The sequence below is a fragment of the Heterocephalus glaber genome, unplaced genomic scaffold (assembly GCF_053883595.1).
Source record: "Heterocephalus glaber isolate CG9 unplaced genomic scaffold, H.glaber_assembly_v1.0 deba00001608, whole genome shotgun sequence".
NCBI classification, from domain to species: Eukaryota; Metazoa; Chordata; class Mammalia; order Rodentia; family Bathyergidae; genus Heterocephalus; species Heterocephalus glaber.
In genome coordinates this window covers 10,020,191-10,041,310 of record NW_028258379.1, presented here as the reverse complement: position 1 = coordinate 10,041,310, position 21,120 = coordinate 10,020,191, and the positions used below count along the sequence as shown (strand labels likewise).

Here is a 21,120-nt window from a genome sequence, read left to right as displayed (position 1 = left end):
AAGAGGGACCAGGCTGAGGCAGTCTGGCCTTCTTCTCTCACCGCTGCTGGCTGTGTGTCACTGGGCCTCGTGGGAAGCTTCCCTGGAGAATCCCTTCCCTCTGCCCATGGTGGCCAGGGCATCATCAGCAACCTGCTAAGTTGTTTTTTGTTTGTTTTTTGCCTCTTCGTCTGAGGATCTGAGGGAAGGAGAGGGTCCTACTCTTGTTTCAGAAAGAAAGGGTTTCCTTATAAAGCTATCAAAATGACTCAAAATCAGCTACACAGATTTTGAAACACAGGTCTTGAGTTTGGGTCAGTAACCATATATAAAAGTTGCTTGAGAATAAATATAAAAACCAATCTCTCAGTGCCATCTTGTGGTCAGCCTGACTATTACCATGCCCAAGCACCAGGCTGCCTTCTCTATCCATCCCCAGAGCTTTCTTCCATCCTTGGGTTCCGTGGCCAAGAGGCATAGGCCCTGTGTTCATCATCTATAGCACTACATATATGTTCCCAAATGGTTCTTACTGTTTGTATTCAAGGAGCTCTAGCCTAGAGCCCAGAACTTCCTGTGTGAGGACCAGATGAAACCCAGGGCAGAGGAACCAGGCGCAGGATGGACCACAGGTATGGTGCACTGTGTGTGCAGTACCTCCACACACATGAGCCACGGTACTGTCATGACGCAGGGACCTGCAGAAAAATATCTCTTCCCCCAAGAATACTTACTGATTGTATAAAGTTAGGAAAAGTTTCACATTTACAATCGGTGAGCCTTGTGCTTAAAAGTAGTTTTATTTATCAATGTCATATCAATTATCACCAGCTTGGGCACAATTCCACAATAAGAGCTCTTGTTGGGTTCTGTCCATAAAATTCTTTGCAACCATGTTAAGATCTTGTAAAACAGGGAAGTTTTACTAACAGTTTAGAAAAAATACTAATCACTAATAAACCAATTTCATACTGAACGTGGTGGGCTAACATTTTTTTTTCAAACATCATTAATATTATTTTCATTGTTTCTTTTCTAGTGAATTCTAAAGCACTGTATAAATAATATGTATTAATCAAAACTCAAGTAAGAGATGGGGTGTAGCTCAGTGGCAGAGCACTAGCCTAGTGCCTAGTCTACAGGAGACCCTGGCTCAATCCTAGACCCTGGCTTGAAAAATATTTTTACAACATTATTTTTTACATTTATGTTAATAACACTGTTAACAAATTACATTTATATAAATGGTTAACAGAAAGTTGAAGAGGTCACTCTATAATAATGAGCTTATTGAAAACATACTTATGCAGGGCCGGGGATTTAGCTCAGTGGCCTTGAAAGCACAAGGTCCCAAGTTCGATCCCGGGTACCAAAAAACAACAACAACAACAAAAAGCATACTTATGCAATACGTATTACATTTTCTGGAAATAAAGTGGAAAACAGTAAGTGAGGTTCAGAATTTATACAAATAAAGCATTGGTTGTAAGATAATGTATGTGTAAACTGATGGAAGAACTACACAAATCTTACAGAGCCTAAATACTCCCATTGCACGTGGAGTACGCATAACTTCAAAAACCCCACATAGTTATGCAGAATATTCTGTAGGTTTCCCTAATTTTGGAATTCTGAATATTATAAGCTAATAAAGTTACTGTGGGACCAGTATTTATCACCACAAAAAACCAAAGCCAAAGAAGCATTTTATGTCATTTTGTCTAAAATCATCAAACAGACAATTGCATTTTAACTTTCATCCTTCAACTTACAAGAACACTAAGCAGCAAAATAGTCAAGAATATGATTCTATTAATATCAGTTCACAGGATGTTAACAATTACTTCTGAAGTAATTACTGAAGTTTCTCATCCAAAACTTGTATCTTCTTTAAGAATTTATTATATATGCTGGGGATTTAGCTCAGTGGTTCCGCCACCAGCCTTGCAAGCACAAGGTCCCAAGTTCAATCCCCAGTTCCAAAAGAAAAAAAAGAATTTATTATATAAAATATGTCTACTAAAAACCACTTTGTGCCACAATCCCCAAAAGAATAGGAATTCTCCATTTCTTAAGCAATTAAAAGATGTAGAGAACTTTAGATTAAACCAGATGAGTAAAACATAGCACTACATTTTCACTCTAAGTAGCCACTGATTAAATAACTGATCTCACTTATTGATCACCAACCAAGCGTTATCTAATCCGAATATCTCTACAAGTATTATTCCTATTGTAGAAGATACAACCCAGAGTAATTTGCCCAAGGCTAACTGAGCAAGTTAAGACCCAGTGCTAAAAGAGGAACTGAGGTCAGTTTAATTAGCATTATGGCCCCTGATCTGCACCCAAAATCGAAATCAACTATTTTTAAAAATATAGACAGACAGTAAGTTGTTGGTTCAAACTTAACATTACATAAATGTTAACTGTATACAGCATCACAATTCCAAAACAATAAACAATAAAACAAGGCATCTTCTAGATTCTTGGTATAAGGTTGTGTTAAAGCCAACTAATTTCTCTTTTTACAGTCAGAAATACAGAAAACGATATTAGAATTTATCAGGTACACTTGGGAAATGTTTTAAGACTTTAACTGCAAAAGACATTTTTAAAGTTTTTGTATTTTTTTTCTCCTTTGAAATGCTATTTGGGGAGTCGGAGAAGATGCATGCATGGTTTCAGGACTTCTAAGAAAGAGGACCCTCTTAAAACACTGAAGGGAGCTGACATGGGTTCTAAGAAAAGATAATCTTCCTCTCAGAAAGGGATCAAGCTAAAAACCTCACCGTCCTGGGCCGGAGGATTGCAATAAGCAGGCAACAAATGAAATGAGGAAAAGCTGAATAAACTACCAGAGCTCTCCTGGAGAGGTGAATATTCTTGTCTCTGCCCCACCCAGGCTGAAGGCTTATTTCAGGAATGGATCCCCCGTGCTGGATGGAAGTACATGGCAGAAAGTTGCTTCTTTGGTCCCAGATGTGTAAAGGGGAACATTTTCAAGCATGTGAAATCAACTAAAGCAACCCAGGTGGGTAGATCCCAACCAGATGAATTAGGGAAGAGCAAGGAAAATCAGACTTATGAGGTTGAACTGGGAAAATGAATGTGACTCCCTAGTCTCTTCTAAAACCTCTGTAAGTACATTTTCTCCCTCCTAACCTAACGAGACAGACACAGTGGACATCTGCTGTTAGGGAAACACCAATGTGGTCGACAGGGAAAGAATCGATTTCATTCATTTTCTGTCTTCACAGGTCACTTCAGGGAAAAGTCTTCATTTTCTTTCTTCAAAGGGCAAACAGAAGAGAGAGAGTGAAAAGAAAGGCCAAGGCCTCTCTAGTCCACAAAAATTAAGAGGGGAAAAAAAAGCTCTGCCCAATAAAATTCAAAACCATAAGCTCCCCTAACTTAAAACAAGAGCCTTGCTTCGTCAAAAGCACCCTGGGACTAGTACAGATTAGCACTGAGTTGGGTCACCCTGGCTGTGATAATGATGTATTAAAACAGGAAGAGGTGACCTTTTGATTTCTGGCTACAGCTTCCCACCCATCCTGACCTGGGTGGAAAGCTGCGGTCACGACAGCTTGACAGGAAGATCCTCCCTGTATTTGCGGAGTAGCTTCTGATGGTTGTAGTCCACCGACCACTGCTGGGGCAGGTGCTTGGGCTGCATGGAGTCCAGGAAGTGCTGACGCCAGCGGCTCTCCAGCTGCATGAGGGAGCACAGCCCACCGCGGGCATGACACTGCACCACCTTCAGCCCGTGGGGAGTGTAGCTTTCATTGGAAATCCTGCCAAGACAGCAAGTGCAAAGGATGTGAGGGCAACAAGCACAAGATATTCTCCCAGACAGCCTGAATGCTGCAGGCCAAGGACATATGGGGAAGTGGCTAGACTCCTAAAGGGCTAGTTACTTGAATGTTTTCAAGACATCCTCTTTCTCATCTCTGCTTTTCTTCTTATTACTACTTTATCGTGGTACTTAGGATTGAACCCAGTGAGTTTACACTGAGCTACATCCCCCAGTTCTTTTTATTCTTTGAGAGAGGGTCTTACTAAGTTATCCAGGTGGGAATTAACTTGTAGTCTCTTATGATTCTCCTGTCTCAGCCTCCCAAGTCCTGGGATTACAATCATACACCAATGTGCCCAGCTCTGCCTTTTTTTTCTCTTCTTTTTTTTTTTTGTACCAGGGATCAAACTCAGGACCTTGGACTTTCGAGGTAGGCACAGTGCCACTGAGCTAAATCCCTGGCCTCTGCCCTTCTTTTTAATGGTTTGGATATACAGTTCATAATCCACAGAAGGCATCTGGGAGCTTTGAGCTATACTTAGAGGAAGGCCATTGTATAATGTTCTGCCCCACTAGGATGGCTCTACTGGCTGGTTGATGATGAGTGCAGAGTTTGGTCTTTTATTTAATTCAAAATTACTCAGCAACCAGCTCACTCTTCTTTTATTTTAAACCCTTCCCAGTATTGAAGGGAGGCTGTGAAATTATCCTGTAATCCTAGCTACTCAGGAGGCTGAGGCAGGAAGATCATAAGTTCAAGGCCATCTGGGCTACAAAGCAAGACCTTGTCTCATTCATAAATAAATAGATAAATAAATAAATATTAAAAGGGCTGAGAATGCAGCTCAGTAACCCTAACTCGCAAATGCAAGATGGTATTCCTTAGTGCTTTCTTTCCCACAACAAGAATGCCAGAGCTCATGGACAAGAAGTGTTTCAGTCAGACTGAAACACTTTTCTGGCCACCTACCAAATGGTGCTGCTGAAGAGGAGATGGAGCCCTGCTCCTTCCTAACAGGCAGAGAGCCTTGAAAACTGCTCTGACACCATGAGAAGGGTTCTCCCTCCTGAGAAGAATGACGACCTTTCTCAAGGAAGCACTCTGTACCCCCAGCCTCTCCCTCTACCCACAATTCATTCTCAGTTCTCCCTCCTACGACCCCTTTGGTCTAGCGATGTTGGTGCTCTCTCGGTATCTGCAGATAGTTTATTATTTAACTCAGAGCCCTGTCTCCAAATACTGTTCTTCTCAGCATCTGTCTATCCAATTCAGCAAGATGCAGACCTTCATCAGAAAGGTCTAGGCGTGGCTGAAGGAGCAGGGCTGTTTTAGAAATTTCATTTGGGAATTAGTTGATGGGGCCAGTCTCACTGATTTGTAATATGACCTTAGCAACTTACTTACCTTTAAGCTTGAGATATCTAACATAAAATTTGGAAAACCACTTATTCTATAAATACACAGAACAGTTATGGGGATAAAATTCAACTATGATTTTTTGAAACTTTAAAAGATTTTTTAAAATGCAAGACATAATATTAGCAGTTACCAATAAGAAATCTAAATCCTATCAGGTTATTACAAGAAATAAGGCCATTTATGTAGTTTATTAGCTTGGTGGTACACAGCACAGTACATCTATAAATACTGTATCTGTTCAGTAAATATTTACAATATCTGTGATAGATCAGCAGCATGCATGAAATAAATACTTGTGTTTGAATAAATCTTTTGCTGCTATAAAGTTTTTATTTTTTTATTGATAATAAAACAGTACAGAAAACTAGCATCACTATCAGGTTTTATGGACCTCTACTCCTAAAAAGTGAAGCAACACTATGTATACAGTAGCTCAAAGTTCTTTTGTCATCTGAGCCAGGCACCCATTCATTTCTCAGGACCATAAACTTCTCATTTAAGAACACTGAGTTATGTCACATTAATTTAATTATCCACTTATAGGGAAGGCAGGAGAAGGTAGGAAAGAAGGTAAAAGGGGGAAAGTAACTGGTAAGACAGTAATTCTGCTCAACATTCCATTCAATGGGCCAATACCTTGGAGTGCAGATGAGATAAGAAATGGAACTCTGGTCGAAGTTCTCATCAAGCTATATAGAAGGCCAGGGACACAAAAATCACATATACTGTACTTCACGGCAACTTCAGAGATTTCAGGTTACTACTAAACAATGTTTTTTATCTTATGTGTTGATTTCAGGATCTACTCCTGCACAGAACTCATAGGATGCAATTCTGCATTTTGACTCCCACGCTAATCATGAAATGACTGGACTTAAATACATGATCTTAAAGGGTCAAAGGACAGACACCCCATGAAAGGCAAACCTCCTGTGGAGATGAAATTCTCAGATACATCATTCTATTCCACTCCCATGGTGTCTTAAACCACTAGATGCCTCGTGGGCTAAGCATTCGGATGGCACTGCCCCTGCCCTGACAAGCATTCTCACAAAGTAGCGAGGGTTAGTGTCACTGGAGTGTTCCCCAATCCGTGTTCTGACAAGAACTGCATGCTGTACCTGGTCTCCAGGCTGGCAGCCTCTTGAAGCATCTCATCTGTGATAGAATCTCTGTTGTAAAACTCTCTGAGTGCTTGCAGCAGCTCCTCCTTCCGAGAGGCAGGCAGGCTCACTGCGTTAAGCAGGGCCCTAGCCCCAGAGCGCACCTGCCGGCGCTCAGGATCTTCCAGCAGGCGCAAGCCCTCCTCAGAGCTAATGGGGGCCTGGAATTCCTTGGCCAGCTGCTGCTTCAGATGGCTGTCATAGTAGTTGGAGATGGCATGGCAGGAAGTGCAGAGAAGCAGCACATCATGGGAGTTGTGGTCCTTCATTTCAATGGGGAAGTGCTTCCGGTATTCGTGTGGAATCACATTCTTCCTGGAATGAGCCCACCCAGAGAGCATGCTTGTTAGCAGAGGACACAGAACACACATGAAGCCAGAAGGTGCGAGTCTAGCCTGGACTTAAACATGACTGAGAAGCCTTGAGTACCACAACCCAACAGAAAGTATATGAAGGCAATACTACTCCACTCTAGCCCTACCTATGCCTTGCATTCCTCCCTACCTACCTGTGTGCTTCAGAGTTCTCAATCCTTGGAGACAGACCACCTGTTTCAGTGGAGGGCCAGGGCAGGGAAAGGTTAATAACCACCTTTGAGACTGCCACACTCCCAAATGGAGAAGTCTCAGAGAGATGAAAAGATGCTCTAACAGCCTCTGACATCTGGAAAACTCTCTCAAGCCTGATGACCTGAACAAGCCAATCTTTCATCTGAGGAATCCCTTACTCTGCCATTATTTCCCTGGTTCACCTAGGTCCATCATTATTTTTAAAGGAGAAATAAGCTCTCAGGTAAAACTCTTAGAGACAACTATTCGTTTCATTTTGCAAGAGGAGAAATGAGGAGAGGGAATTACTGCACAGAGGCCAGGGAGGAAGCTTGAGGGTAGGCCCTCAGGGCCAGTGGGCAGCCTTGCCCTCATTGTGTGGGGACTTGAACATGAAAGAGCAGTCTTCAAGTCATCTGGAAGTTCCATGATGAGGCTTGGAGAGCTTCAGAGCTTCAAAGGAGGGTTATCAGGACACAGCTTCTAGAGAAAGTGGTCTTCAGTCCTTTGTGAGCAGAAGGGAGCCACTTTCTCCATGGCAGACTGTTACTGAGAATAGTGCTGCAACCCAGAGAAGAACTGGCTCAGGATGGATAAGGGCCACTGGAGAAGGCCAGGCAGAGTGTCGAAGCTCTTGGAGAAATGGGGATGCCCCCAGAGCTGAGCCTCTCAGCCAGAGTGGACAGACTCAGAGGGCTCTCCATGGGGCTACGAAGGCCATTCCATCCAAAATGCTACACTCACCGAATGCAGGAGTCTGTCTTGCCGCACACCACACACACGTTCTTCTTAACTAACAGGCAATAGCCTCCTGGGGACTCAGGTCTCCCCGCAGGTTCAAACTGTAGCTTGACCACAAAAGGGTCTTCACTCACCAGCTCTTAGAGAAAAGAAGCAATGTCAGTATTGGATTGTCCCTTCCCCTTTACTCAGGAAAGCAAATTCTTGAGTGCTCCCCATTGTTGGCAGAGAACACTATTTCTGGGGTACAGCTAGCCAGTCGTCTCAGGGTCTCAGGGTCTCCTTACTTCCTCTATGCATCCTTTCCCCCCACTCCCGCCAGATCCCATATGCACCTAATTATGATAAGCCATGAAAGCAGAATCTCACACCTCCAATGCCTTTGTCCAAGTACCACTGAGCTTTCCTTCGATCACAGGTGCAGAGAGGCTGTCCGTCAGGAGCATGGAGAAAGCAGTTATCATAAAGAGGTGACTTTCTGCAGGGAAAGGAGAGAGATCTCATACTAAAAGCTAACTGTTGGTCAGGAACCTGCTACCTTCCCATGCTCTCTTCTGAAAGATTCAAACTACACTCAACATCAGGGGTAGAAACACCCAGTATATAAACAAATAGAACAAGAAGCCATGTTCAGTTGGGTCAAGAAGGAGAACTACAAGCGAATTTGTTGATGTCTCTTGTTTTTACACTAGGGACTGGGACATGAGTAAGCTCTGGTGTGAGAGCAAACAGGAACAGAGCAACAAGAAAAATACCAAATGACTGGATTAAGCAAAGTAAGTTAAAATTTTAAAAGTTCAAGCTAACACAATGAGGGCCATGCGGATTTATTTCTTGCTCACATGTAATAGTTCCTCCAATTTAATTAGCCAACTACTAAAAGTATTTTTTTGTAGGGATCAAACTTCTGCTCCAATGTATTTATTAGTCATATCATCCTACAACAGAGGTACAATTATACAGGAAATTGCTCATTGCCTAGAAGGTAATGGCTTAGAGCTGTCATTCTAAACCATCAAATACCAAATGAGCAAGAAACTTCATGATGCATTTCTCCTGAAAAGCATAAGACACTGCATGCTACTCATTTTCACAACCATCCTAAACAAATAAGGAATAATAATAGCACCATTTTTAGAAGAAATTATAAATCAAAGGTCACTGTGGGCTCAGTGACAAAACTAGACTAGACTTGCCTCATTTCCACTCCAATTGTTAACAAATAGAAAAGCAAAAAGAAAAATATACAAATAAAGCAAAGACTGGTCCAAAAGTCCCAGCAGGCAAGGAAGGCGAGCCTCTGCTTCCTGATCCAAGCCACTGCCCAGACCCACAGGAAAGCATCACATCCTCTGTAGTGTCCCTAACTCTCCCAGCCAGGGAACAACTCGGTTACCTGGCAGAATAGCCCACCCCCAGGGGCTTCCTTTTATTTTTCCTGGGGTCTCTCCCTTGGTGGTTGCCTGGTACAATTCCACTGCTCTTATACTTCTTATTTCTTGGCTTCTGCTGAGATTCTGTTGCCTCCCCATTAACTTCTTCTCCCAATCTGCTAATTCCTTTGCTTCGGAATGGGATGTCTACAACATCCTGGCATTTCTCCCAGACTTTTCTCCAGCCAATAGGGTCACTGCTTGCTTCCGCAGAATTCTTAGAGAAAGGGTGTCCAAGAAGATGGAGGAAGAGAGCCACTGAAATCTGGGCATCCCTGGCAGCATAAGTCACCTGAAGAGAAAGTAAGACGTCAGTGGAATCTAGAAAGTGAGCCAGAAAACAACTTCAAAGTCAATCACAATGAGTTAGACAATTTTTAGGATCTTAATTCAAAATATGTAATAACCTAGACACCATATACTTCTTAAAAACATTTTATCATGTAAAATTTCAAACTATAAATAGTATAATGAACTTTCATGTTCCTTCTGTGTTTAGCTAAAATAATCATTTACTCTACACTGGAAAATCTTAATCTATACAGAACAGTGCAGTTTCTTTCTATTTGCTATCAAACTGATAGATTTTTCTAAAGTTTGGGAGGAGGGGAGTTAAGTCTAACAATGAACATGTACGATTCACTTTGGTGACAGTTATCCTATAGAAGAGCTAGAATCATGATTCATTAAGAGGGTATGTGACTCAACTGGAATAACCTGCAAAGCCTGTTAATAAGATGCTAAAGGGGCCGGGGATTTAGCTCAGTGGTTTCGCTGCCTGCTGCGCAAGTGCAAGGACCCGAGTTCGATCCCCGGTACCAAAAAAAAAAAAGATGCTAAAAACAAGAGAAACAAATAGGTTTTGTCAAGGGCTTCAAGTCAAAAGTCACAGGGCCCATTCCTGAATTTATTTATTTATGTAATAATGGTACGTCAACTCTCCTAACCAACTGATAACATGCAAGCAGGACATAAAGGAAAGTAGTCAAGTCAGGCATGGTGGTAGATTCCTGTAATTCCAGCACTCAGGAGGCTGAGGCAGGAAGACTGCCATGAATTCAAGGCCAGCCTGGGCTATATACTGAGTTCAAGGCTGGCCTGAATTACATAGTGAGACTGTCAAAAAAAACAAAAACAAAAACTAAACAGTACTCAAAACTAAAATTAGTAGCTCTTCTCAACAAAGAGTATAAGGACTTTAAAACTGCTTTAATTTGCCTTCAATCACCAAGCGAGATAAATAATTCTATTGGTAAGGATGTTTTATGTCTGCAAAATAAAACACGTTTGGGTACAATTTTCCACTTAGATCAACAATCTACATACCCCTGAATTCGATCCCTGGTACCAAAAAAACACCTTAACCTTGGGCTAGGCATTGACCAATTTAAAATATAGGCAAAAGCCGGGTATTTAGCTCAGTGGTACTGTGCCTGCCTTGTAAGCACAGGGTCCTCAGTTCAATCCCCGGTACCGCAAAATAAATAAATAAATAAAATATATGCAAAAACTGCAAGAGGAAACCACCAACAGAGCTAAGAGACAACCTACAGTGTGGGAAAAAATTTTTACCAGCTGTTCCTCAGACAAAAGGTCTACTATCTAGAATATATAAAGTACTTTAAAACATCAGACCAGAGCACAGTGGGGGAGGCTTCTAGGTCCATGTGCCACCTCTGCCAGTGCAGAGTGGGGGGCTTCCGGGCCAATGTACCACCACTCCAGGCAAAGAGGAGGGGGCTTCTGGTCGATGTGCCACCACTCCCAGTGCAGAGTGGGGGGCTTCAGGGCCGACGTGCCACTGTTCCCAGTGCAGAGGAGGCGAGCTGCATGGGCTCCAGCACACCTCTTCTCCCTCGTCAAAATGAGAAGACACGTAAAGAAGTCTCAAAACCAGACTTCCAGATCACCTAAAGCAACCCCAAAGGGAAACGAGATGGAACACTCTGATACTCAACCACCTGGACTCCCTGAACTAGCAACAAAAGAGGATCTGGAAAAAATGAAATCAGAAATAATCTCTCAGATAACAGCAGAGATTGTGCCCATAATGCAAGACATGATTAATAAAGCTAAAGAGGACACAGATTAAAAAAACAGAGGATCTGAGGAACATGATGGAATCCCAACACAGGAAACAAATGGAATCCATAAAACAGATGCAAACAGATTTCCAGGAGATTAAAAACTCCACTGAAAATCTACACAGTAGAATGAGCCAATGTGAGGACAGAATTTCAGATATAGAAGATAAGATTGCAGTTAGTGACGAGGAAAAGAAAAATTGCTTTAAAATTGTAAGAGACCATGAGAAATCAATCCAGCAGCTGCTAAAGGATACAAAGAATAACATAAGACTGATCGGAGTCAATGAAGAAACAGGAGAGACTGCAGATGACATAGAAGCGAGGGCAGAAAATTTCCCAAGCAAGGGAAAAGAACTTGACATGCAGATAAGTGAGGCATATAGGGCTTCAACTAGCCTTGATCAAAAAAAATTTACACATAGGCATATAATTGTTAAGATTCCAGAAACCCAAAAGAAGAACAAAATTCTACAAGCAGTTAGAGAAAAGAAACAAATCATATACAAAGGAAAGCCTATCAGAATCACAGCAGATTTCTCAACACAAACCCTCAAGGAAAGAAGAGCTTGGAGTGACATATTCCAAGCCCTAAAGGAAAACAGCCTCCAACCCAGATTGATGTACCCTGCAAAACTATCTTTCAAAATTGATGGTGTAATAAGATACTTTCATGACAAAGAGCACCTGAGGAACTTGATGAATACCAAACCAGCATTCCAAAAAATTTTAGACAATATCCTAGGAAAAGACAACAAGGATCACAGCCCCAGGGAGCCCAGCAGAACGAATCCATCTGGCACAACAAGAAATTAAATATAAAGGGGGAAAATCCAACAAAAAGAAAAAGTCATGACAATGATAAGTCAATACATATCAGTTATAACCATCAATGTTAATGGTCTCCTATGTTTCAAAGTCTAATGGACAGATGAAGAGTAGGCATATATGCCCTTGTTCCCCACTTTAGGGAGAAAGCATTGTATCGTCTCCATTCATAGAAGGAGTTTTTGTTGGAAGTATGGAGTACATGTCTTTGATCTGTTGAGAAGGTTCTGTTCTACTTCTAGACTCCTGATAGCTTTTACCATGAACAACTGTAGAATTTAGTCCAATACTTTTTCTCCAACTAGTGACAGGATTATATGGCTTCTTCCTTTCCTCTGTTAAAATGATGACTTATGGGGGTGGATCTTCCAATGCTGAACCAACACTGCCATCCCTATAATAAAACCACTTTCTACATCCTGCCAGATCTGACTTCTAAGAGTTTGTTTTGTTAAACAAATTTCTATCTATGTTCATACGTTTTTCTTCTATTATCTTTATCCAGTTTTAGGATTAGCACAGTGTTGAGTTCCTAAAATGAGGGGAGAAGTGTTCCTTCTTTTTTCTGCTTTAATTGTTTGATATAATTTATCGGTTAAAATGTTTATGAGGTGAGGCACTCTCAACCGCTCGGTGCATAGTTGCTTGGTGCACCCCCTGCTGCACCATCGCCGCCACCGCCCACCTTGCCACCGCCTCAGGATCAGCTGTATGATTAGGCCACAATCTTCAATGAGTAGACATATTCCTCAGTTCTGTGGTGTTCTTGGTCACACATTTATGAAGTTTCTGAAGGGCAGTGGAGATTACTGCCAGGCACAGCACGACCTCTATGCAGACAAGTGAACTGTTGAGATCCATTACTGCTCCACCAAGAAGCCCCGTGAGAGAGGCTCACCTGGACACGGAAGTGGTGAATTGAAATCGTAGAGCATTTTACAAGAGTTCTGACCTGGATGGGGTAAACCTAAGTGCACTTCCTTTCTCTTGCCTCAGTATTACTGGATTAAAGGATTGCTGCTTCTTGTTAGGAGGTTGATTTCATTTCCTAGTACTCCCAATACCATACTCAAAGCACTGAGAAGTTCACGTCAAGTATACTGAAGTAGACTTCAGTTTCTTGGATCATTTCTATTCAAGTTTTAAAATCTTTCATAATCCTCTTAAGTTTTTTTTAACTAAATTAATAATGGCTCGAATGAACCGCCCAGCTCCTGTGGAAGTCACATACAGGAGCATGAGATTCCTCATTACACATAATCTAACCAATGCAACCTTAAACAAGTTTATAGAGGAACTTAAGAAGTATGGAGTTACCACAATAGTAAGAGTATGTAAAGCAACGTATGACATTACACTTGTAGAGAAGGAAGGCATCCATGTTTTTGATTGGCCATTTGATGATGGTGCACCACCGTGCAACCAGATTGTTGATGACTGGTTAAATCTTGTAAAAATTAAGTTTCATGAAGAACCTGGTTGTTGTATTGCTGTCCATTGTGTTGCAGGCCTTGGGAGAACTCCAGTGCTTGTTGCCCTAGCATTAATTGAGGGTGGAATGAAATATGAAGATGCAGTACAGTTCATAAGACAAAAGCGGCGCGGAGCTTTTAACAGCAAGCAACTCTTATATCTGGAGAAGTATCATCCTAAAATGTGGCTGCAGTTCAAAGACTCCAACGGTCACAGGAACAACTGTGACATATAAGATATATAAGAAATTTAGAAAGATTAGGTGCCAAAATACCCAGCACAATACTCTTATATTTTTAGTATCACATAGAACCAAAATTCCAGGAACTAAGAATACTCTAGACCTGTGGTTTATTCCTTCAGTCATTTCAAACACGGTAGGGCCTATGTGGCTATTTTCCTGCTCACTTTATGTTTACATCTCACATTCAAACCAGTATGCATCAGGTTTGCTTAAACATTGATTGTTCTTTTTGATTATTACCAAGTCTTATGGTGATTATTTAATGTCTTTCTACAAGTCTTATTTTGTGCTGTTCTGGGAAACCTCCATTTTAAAAATCTACATTGTTACAGAAGCACATGTCTTTAATGTCTCAGACAAAAAAGCCTTACAGTTAATTTAATGATTGCACTCCGAGGTGCAACTTAACAGGGAGGGCCTGAAAAAAGACTAGGAGTGGGCTATTCAATATTTTTAGTAAAATGTTGCCTTTGTCTTGTGTAGAACATGTAGAATATGCTCTTTAATTTAGTAAATATTTTTTAAAAGGTATAGATGCTTTGTTATTGTAGCTAGAACAATTCTTAATCATAAAATTTCTGAAATTCTTGTAATTTTTTCCATACTTATCAGAAGTTCTTTACCAACTTATTTTTGTTTGCAATGTGATTTTTCTTTTCCTTTTCCCAGCCTGTTGCAAAAAACAGAAGTGAATTCCTGCTAATGAATTGAGCAGACATCTAATATTTTATATGCCTTTTGAGCTGTGTAACTTATTATTTGGATACATCATAATTTGTTTTATTATGTAATTGATAAAATGGTGATGTGTATTAATGTTAGTTCAACCATATATTTATACTGTCTGGGAATGTGTGGTTATAGTTCTGTGGGACAAATAATTTGTCAGTGTTCACCAGCTTGTAAAAACTTAGTGCTAGAGCTTAAACATCTAAATAAATAATGAAATCCATTTATCATTGAGATTGCTTTGCTTAAAGTTAACTTATTTTTATAGAAAAGAAAACTAATGAATTGCACTTCACTTAATGCTAGTTGGTGTAAACTGTCGTTTTTAAACAAAAGGGTTAAATGAAGTCATTTTAGTAAGGTTTTGGATATAATTTGTTATGGTTATAAACAGTATTTAGTACTAAATGCTTTACATTATAAACTTCTTGATCTAGACAATTTTGAACCAATTTATTGTGTACCTGGGAGAAAGTACATAGAGAAAGACCTTGATTTTCACAGCTCGGTGAGGCACTAAGTGGTTTTGTGCAACTTCTGAAACTTAGTTTTCTCATTTGCAAATTAATTATTACTATGCCTTTAAAGATACTGAAATCAACTTGAACCTGAGTTCTTGGCACATTAAGGCTTAGTAAAGTTTTTTTTCAATCTGAAATAATTTCCTTTGCATAGGTTTATCTAAAAGGGACAGATGTCCTTGTCTCATTTTTAATAAACAGTTATAAATGTGAACTAAAAATCTGAAAATAAATAAATAAAATAAAATAAAATGTTTATGAGCCTGCTGTTGTCATATAGGCAGGTTTTCAAGCTAGGAATATACTTTCTTTAATAGGTGCTATTCAAATTTTATATTTCCTCCAGAGTTAGTTTCATTAATTTGTCTTCTAAGTTATTTCTTAGAAGTTGTCAAATTTATTTCAAAAAAGATTTTTGTAATATGCTTTCTATATCCTTTTAAATTCTGTAAAATCTGTGGTAATGTCTCCTAGATCTTAATATTGTAATTTAAAAAATGTATAACTGATATTGTGTAACAGGAAGAAAAGGTCTAAAAGAGCAGGGTAATTGGGAGGGGTAGGGGAAGGGCAAAAAGGGAAAGGAAAAAAATATGAGAAGAGGAAAAAAATGGAAACAAGGTCTTTGCAAATAGGGGAGGGTGGCGGGGGTGAAGGGAGGGCAAGGGAAGGGGAAAAAAATGAGAACCAAGAGACTCATGTAATGGTACAAGATCCCAATGATGAATGTAACTGTATTTTATACCTAAAATGTACCAATAAAGTTAATGGGGGGGGGGAGAACCAAGATGCATCATGTAAAGGTACATGTTCCCAGTGAGAAATGTAAATGTGTTGTATACCTAAAATGTACCAATAAAAGAATTTAAGTTAAAAAAAAAAAAAGTTAATGGTCTCAACTCACCAATCAAAAGAAATAGACTGGCAGAATGGGTCAAGAAGCAAGATCCAACAATATGCTGCATACAAGAAACACACTTAATTCAAAAAGAAACATAGACTGAAAGTTAAAGGGTCGAAAACAATACTCCCTGTGACAGGAACCCGAAAAAAAGCAGGAGTAGCTATCCTCTTTGCAGATCAAGTGGATTTCAAACCAACACTGATTAAGAGAGACAAAGAAGGACACTACATCCTTGTAAAGGGAACAATCCAAGAGGAGGGGATGACAATCATAAATATATATGCACCAAACACTAGTGGCCCCAAATATATAAAACAAATACTAATGGACATGAAAAATCATATAAGTACTAATACAATAGTAGTGGGAGACCTCAATACCCCACTGTCACAAATAGATCAACTAGACAAAAAACAAGCAACAAAATACTAGAACTCAATCAAACTCTTGAACAAATGAACTTAACAGATGTTTACAGAGTGTTCCACCCCACAAAATCAGAATACACATTCTTTTCAGCTATACACGGGTCTTTCTCCAAAATGGACCACATACTTCCTCATAGAACATATTTAGGTAAGTGCAAAGGAATTGAAGTTATCCCCTATATATTATCAGGCCATAGTGAGATGAAATTGGAGATCCATAGCAAAAGAAACTGCAAAAATTTCATAAACACATGGAAATTGAACAACACACTTCTGAATAACCAATGGGTCACAGAGGAAATTAAAGAAGAAATCAGACAGCTCCTTCAATTAAATAACAATGACAAAGGGAGGGCTGGGAATGGGGAAAAAATAAGAACCAAAACACATCATGTAAAGGTACAAGTTTCCAATGAGAAATGTAAATGTACTGTATACCTAAAATGTACCAATAAAAGAATTTAAGGGGAAAAAAAGATATATAAATGACAATGACAATACAACATATTAGAATCTATGGGACACAATGAAAGCAGTCTTATGAGGGAAATTCATAGCAGTGAATACTCATATTACGAAAACAGAGCAAGCCCAATGAAATAACCTGATGCTGAACCTCAAGCTTCTAGAAAAAGAAGAGCAGGACAAACCCAAAGATCATACGAGGGAAGAAATTATAAAGATCAGAGCAGAAATCAATGCAATGGAAACTAAGAGAACAAACAAAAAAATCAATGAAGCCAAGAGTTGGTTCTTCAAAAAAATAAACAAAAACTCCCACAAACACCTGGAAATTGAATAACACCCTCCTGAACAACCAATAGGTCACAGAGGAAATTAAAGAAGAAATTAGACAGTTTCTACAAGTAAATAATAATGCCAGTACAACATACAGGAATCTATGGGACACAATGAAAGCAGTTCAATGCAGGAAATTCATAGCAGTGAATGCCCATATTAGGAAAACAGAGAGAACTCAGATAAATAACCTAATGCAGAACCTCAAGCTCCTAGAAAAAGAAGAGAATAACAAACCCAAAGCTCGCACAAGAGAGGAAATTATAAAGATCAGAGCAGAAATCAATGCAATGGAGACTAAGAGAACAATACAAAAAAATTAATGAATCAAAGAGTTGGTTTTTTAAAAAATAAATAAAATTGATAAACCTTTAGCCAACCTTATCAAAAAAAGGAAAGAAAAGGCTGAAATCCATGCAATTAAGAACGAAAAAGGGGAAGTCATAACAGAACCAGCAGAAATCCAGAGGATCATCAATACCTACTTCGTAAACATGTACTCTAATAAAATGGAAAACACAGAAGAAATGGACAGATTCCTAGATACATGCGAATTGCCAAAGTTAAATGAAGAAGATATAGAAATTCTAAACACCCAATTCCAATGCGTGAAACTGAAAATGTAATAAAGTATTTACCAACAAAGAAAAGCCCAGGTCCTGATGGCTTCACTGCTGAATTCTACAAGACATTAAAGAAGAACTAATGCCATTACTCTTCAAACTCATCAAGGAAATTAAAAGGGAAGCAAGGCTTCCAAATTCATTCCTGGAAGCAAGTGTTACTTTGATTCCAAAACCAGGGAAAGACCCAACCCAAAAAGAGAACCACAAGCCAATCTCCCTAATGAACATAGATGCAAACATCCTCAACAAGATACTGGCAAACAGAATACAGAGGGTCATCAAGAAGATCATACACCCTGACCAAGTCAGATTTATCCCAGGGATGCAAAGATGGTTCAACATTCGTAAATCAATAAATGTAATACACTATAATAACAGAGTTAAGGACAAAAACCATATGATCATCTCAATAGATGCAGACAAGGCATTTGACAAAAGCCAACACCCATTCATGATAAAAATGCTACAGAAAATTGGAATAGAAAGTCTTTATCTCAACCTGATTAAGGCTATCTATGAAAAACCAACATCCAACATCATACTAAATGGTTAAAAACTGAAAACTTTCACGCTAAAATCAGGAACAAGACAAGGATTCCCACTATCACCACTCCTCTTCAATATAGTTCTGAAGGGGCCGAGGAATTAGCTTAGTGGTTTTGGCGCCTGCCTTGCAAGCACAAGGTCCCGAGTTTGATCCCCAGTGCCAAAAAAAAAAAACCAATATAGTTCTGGAAACATTAGCCACAGCAATTAGAAAAGAGAAAGAAATAAAAGGAATAAAGATAGAAAAGGAAGAAGTGAAACTGTCATTACTTGCTGATGATATGATACTTTACAAAGACCCAAAAAACTCTACCAAAAGACTTCTAGACTTAATTGACAGATTCAGTAGAGTAGCTGGATATAAGGTCAACACTCAAAAAACAACAGCCTTCATATACAAAAATAGCAGACTCACTGAGAGAGAAATTAGGAAAACAATTCCTTTTACAATAGCATCCAAAAAAATGAAATATCTAGGAATAAACCTAACAAAGGAAGCAAAAGACCTCTACACTGAAAACTACAGCACTCTGAAAAAGGAGATCGTGGAGAATATAAGAAAATGGAAAGATATTCCTTGTTCCTGGGTAGGAAGAAGAAATATAGTGAAAATGGCCATACTTCCAAAACTGCTATATAGATTTAATACAATGCCGATTGACATTCCAACAATACACTTCACAGAACTAGAGAAAACAATCCAAAAATTCATTGGAACCAGAAGAGACCTAGACTAGCAAAAGCAATTCTGGGCAACAGAGACATGGCTGGGGGTATCACAATCCCCAACTTGAAGCTATACTACAAAGCTACTATGATAAAAACAGCATGGTACTGGCAAAGAAACAGACCTGAGGATCAGTGGAATAGATTAGAAGATGCAGAAACAACTTCAGACATATTCAGCCACCTCATCTTTGAAAAAGAAGCCAACCACCCTCATTGGAGGAAAGATTGCCTATTTAATAAATGGTGTTGGAAAAACTGGATTTCAACCTGTCAGAGATTAAAACTAGACCCACATCTACCACCATGCTCTAAACTAAGATCAAAGTGGATCAAAGATCTAAATATGAAGACAGAAACACTAAACTTGCTGGAAGATAAGTTAGGTAGAACTCTTGAAGATACCGGCATAGGAAAAGACTTTATGAACAAAACCTCAATAGCACGGGAACTAGCAGAAAGAATCAACAACTGGGATCTCATCTTATTAAAAAGCTTCTGCACTGCAAAAAAAACCACCAACAGAGCTAACAGACAACCTACATTGTAGGAAAAAATTTTTAGCAGCTGTAGCTCAGACAAAGGTCTACTATCAAGAATATATAAAGCACTGAAAAAAATCAAACCTCCCAAATTCAAAGACCCAATTCAAAAATGGGCATCCGAAATGAGCAGACATTTCTCAGACAAAGAAGTAAAAACAGCAAGTAAATATATGAAAAAATGTTCGACATCACTGGTCATTCGAGAGATGCAGATGAAAACAACACTGAGATTCCACCTCACCCCACAAAGAATGGCTGCTCTCAAGAAATCAACCAATAACAAATGCTGGTGGGGGTGTGGAAAGAAAGGAACCCTTCTCCATTGTTGGTGGGAGTGTAGATTGGTGCAACCACTGTGGAAATCAGTATGGTGATACCTCAAAGAACTAAGACTACTAAGGGTCCCATTTGACCCAGCTATTCCCCTACTGGGAATCTTCCCCAAAGAATTAAAAGAATCATACCACAGTGATATATGTGCACCTATGTTTATAGCGGCACAGTTTGTAATAGCTAAAGCTTGGAAACAGCCCAAATGCCCATCGACTGAAAACTAGATAAAGAAGATGTGGTTTTTTTATAAAATGGAGTACTACTCAGCCATAAAGAATGAGAAACTAGAGACATTTATAGCTAAATGGATGCATATTGAGGCCATCCTCTTAAGTGAAATAAATAGGACACACATATGTAAATACCGAATAGTTTCTCTAGTGTGAGAAATTGAAAGTGTAAATAAGGATTAAAATGATTAAAATGAATAATTGATAATTTGAAATAAGAAAAGGTCCAAGGGTTTGGGGATGGTGGAAGGGAAAGGGGAAAGGGAAGAAGAGAAAGAAAAAAATTATGAGAAAAAAAAAATGGAATCAAACTCTGTGTAGATAGGGAAGGGTGGAGGGGGTGAAGGGTGCACAGGTAATGAGAGAAAAAATAAAAACTAAGATGCATCATGTTCTGGTACAAACACCCAATGATAAATGTAAATGTATTTTATACCTAAAATGTACCAACAAATATATATATTTAAAAAATAAAAATAAAAAAAAAGAATCAAGATATATCACGTACAGGCACAAATTCCATATGATGAATGTTATCATTATGTATATCTAAAATGTACCAATAAAATTAATTTTTAAAAAGCTGGAAAAGAAACAGGTTAAAAAAAGGAAATAGGGGCCGGGGATTTAGCTCAGTGGTTTCGCCACCTGCTGCACAAGTGCAAGGACCCAAGTTCGATCCCCGGTACCAAAAAAAAAAAAAAGGAAAGAAAAGAAATATACTTGTAATTACTAGAAAGAAATTAATGTAGTTGCCTCTTGAGAAGCAAGAGGAATTAGGAACAGGAAGGGTAAAGAAGGAAACTACTTACTGTTTCTTATAATAACTCTTGTAATACTATATTATGACTGATTGATTGGTTGTTTGGAGATCAAATTCAGGACCTTATACATATTAGGGAAACACTCTATTACCAAGGTACACCCCTGGATGAACAAATCATTTTTTTAATTTAAAAAAAAGATTACATTTTCTGCCTGGCACAGTGGTGCATGCCTATAATATTAACTATTTGGGAGGC

The 21,120-nt window shown here is 39.2% G+C and overlaps 1 protein-coding gene and 1 pseudogene across 4 annotated transcripts in view; one reads left to right on the top strand and one right to left on the bottom strand.

The window, feature by feature from the left end:
* Nucleotides 1–760: 760 nt before the first annotated feature.
* The window catches only part of Exd2 (exonuclease 3'-5' domain containing 2), a 47,231-nt gene continuing 26,871 nt past the window's right edge, over nt 761–21,120 (bottom strand). For 3 of the 4 annotated variants that reach the window (XM_004837333.3, XM_004837334.3, XM_087195310.1), the window contains exons 5-9: nt 9,047–9,375; nt 8,022–8,128; nt 7,654–7,789; nt 6,320–6,676; nt 761–3,776 (exon numbers count right to left, since the gene is read on the bottom strand). In XM_004837333.3, coding sequence (XP_004837390.2) covers nt 3,560–3,776; nt 6,320–6,676; nt 7,654–7,789; nt 8,022–8,128; nt 9,047–9,375 — 1,146 coding nt within the window. In that variant the 3' untranslated portion in view covers nt 761–3,559. The remainder of the gene's footprint in view (nt 3,777–6,319; nt 6,677–7,653; nt 7,790–8,021; nt 8,129–9,046; nt 9,376–21,120) is intronic. The other variant, XM_087195311.1, reaches the window with a different exon arrangement.
* LOC101709782 (protein tyrosine phosphatase type IVA 1 pseudogene) lies at nt 13,170–13,703 on the top strand (annotated as a pseudogene).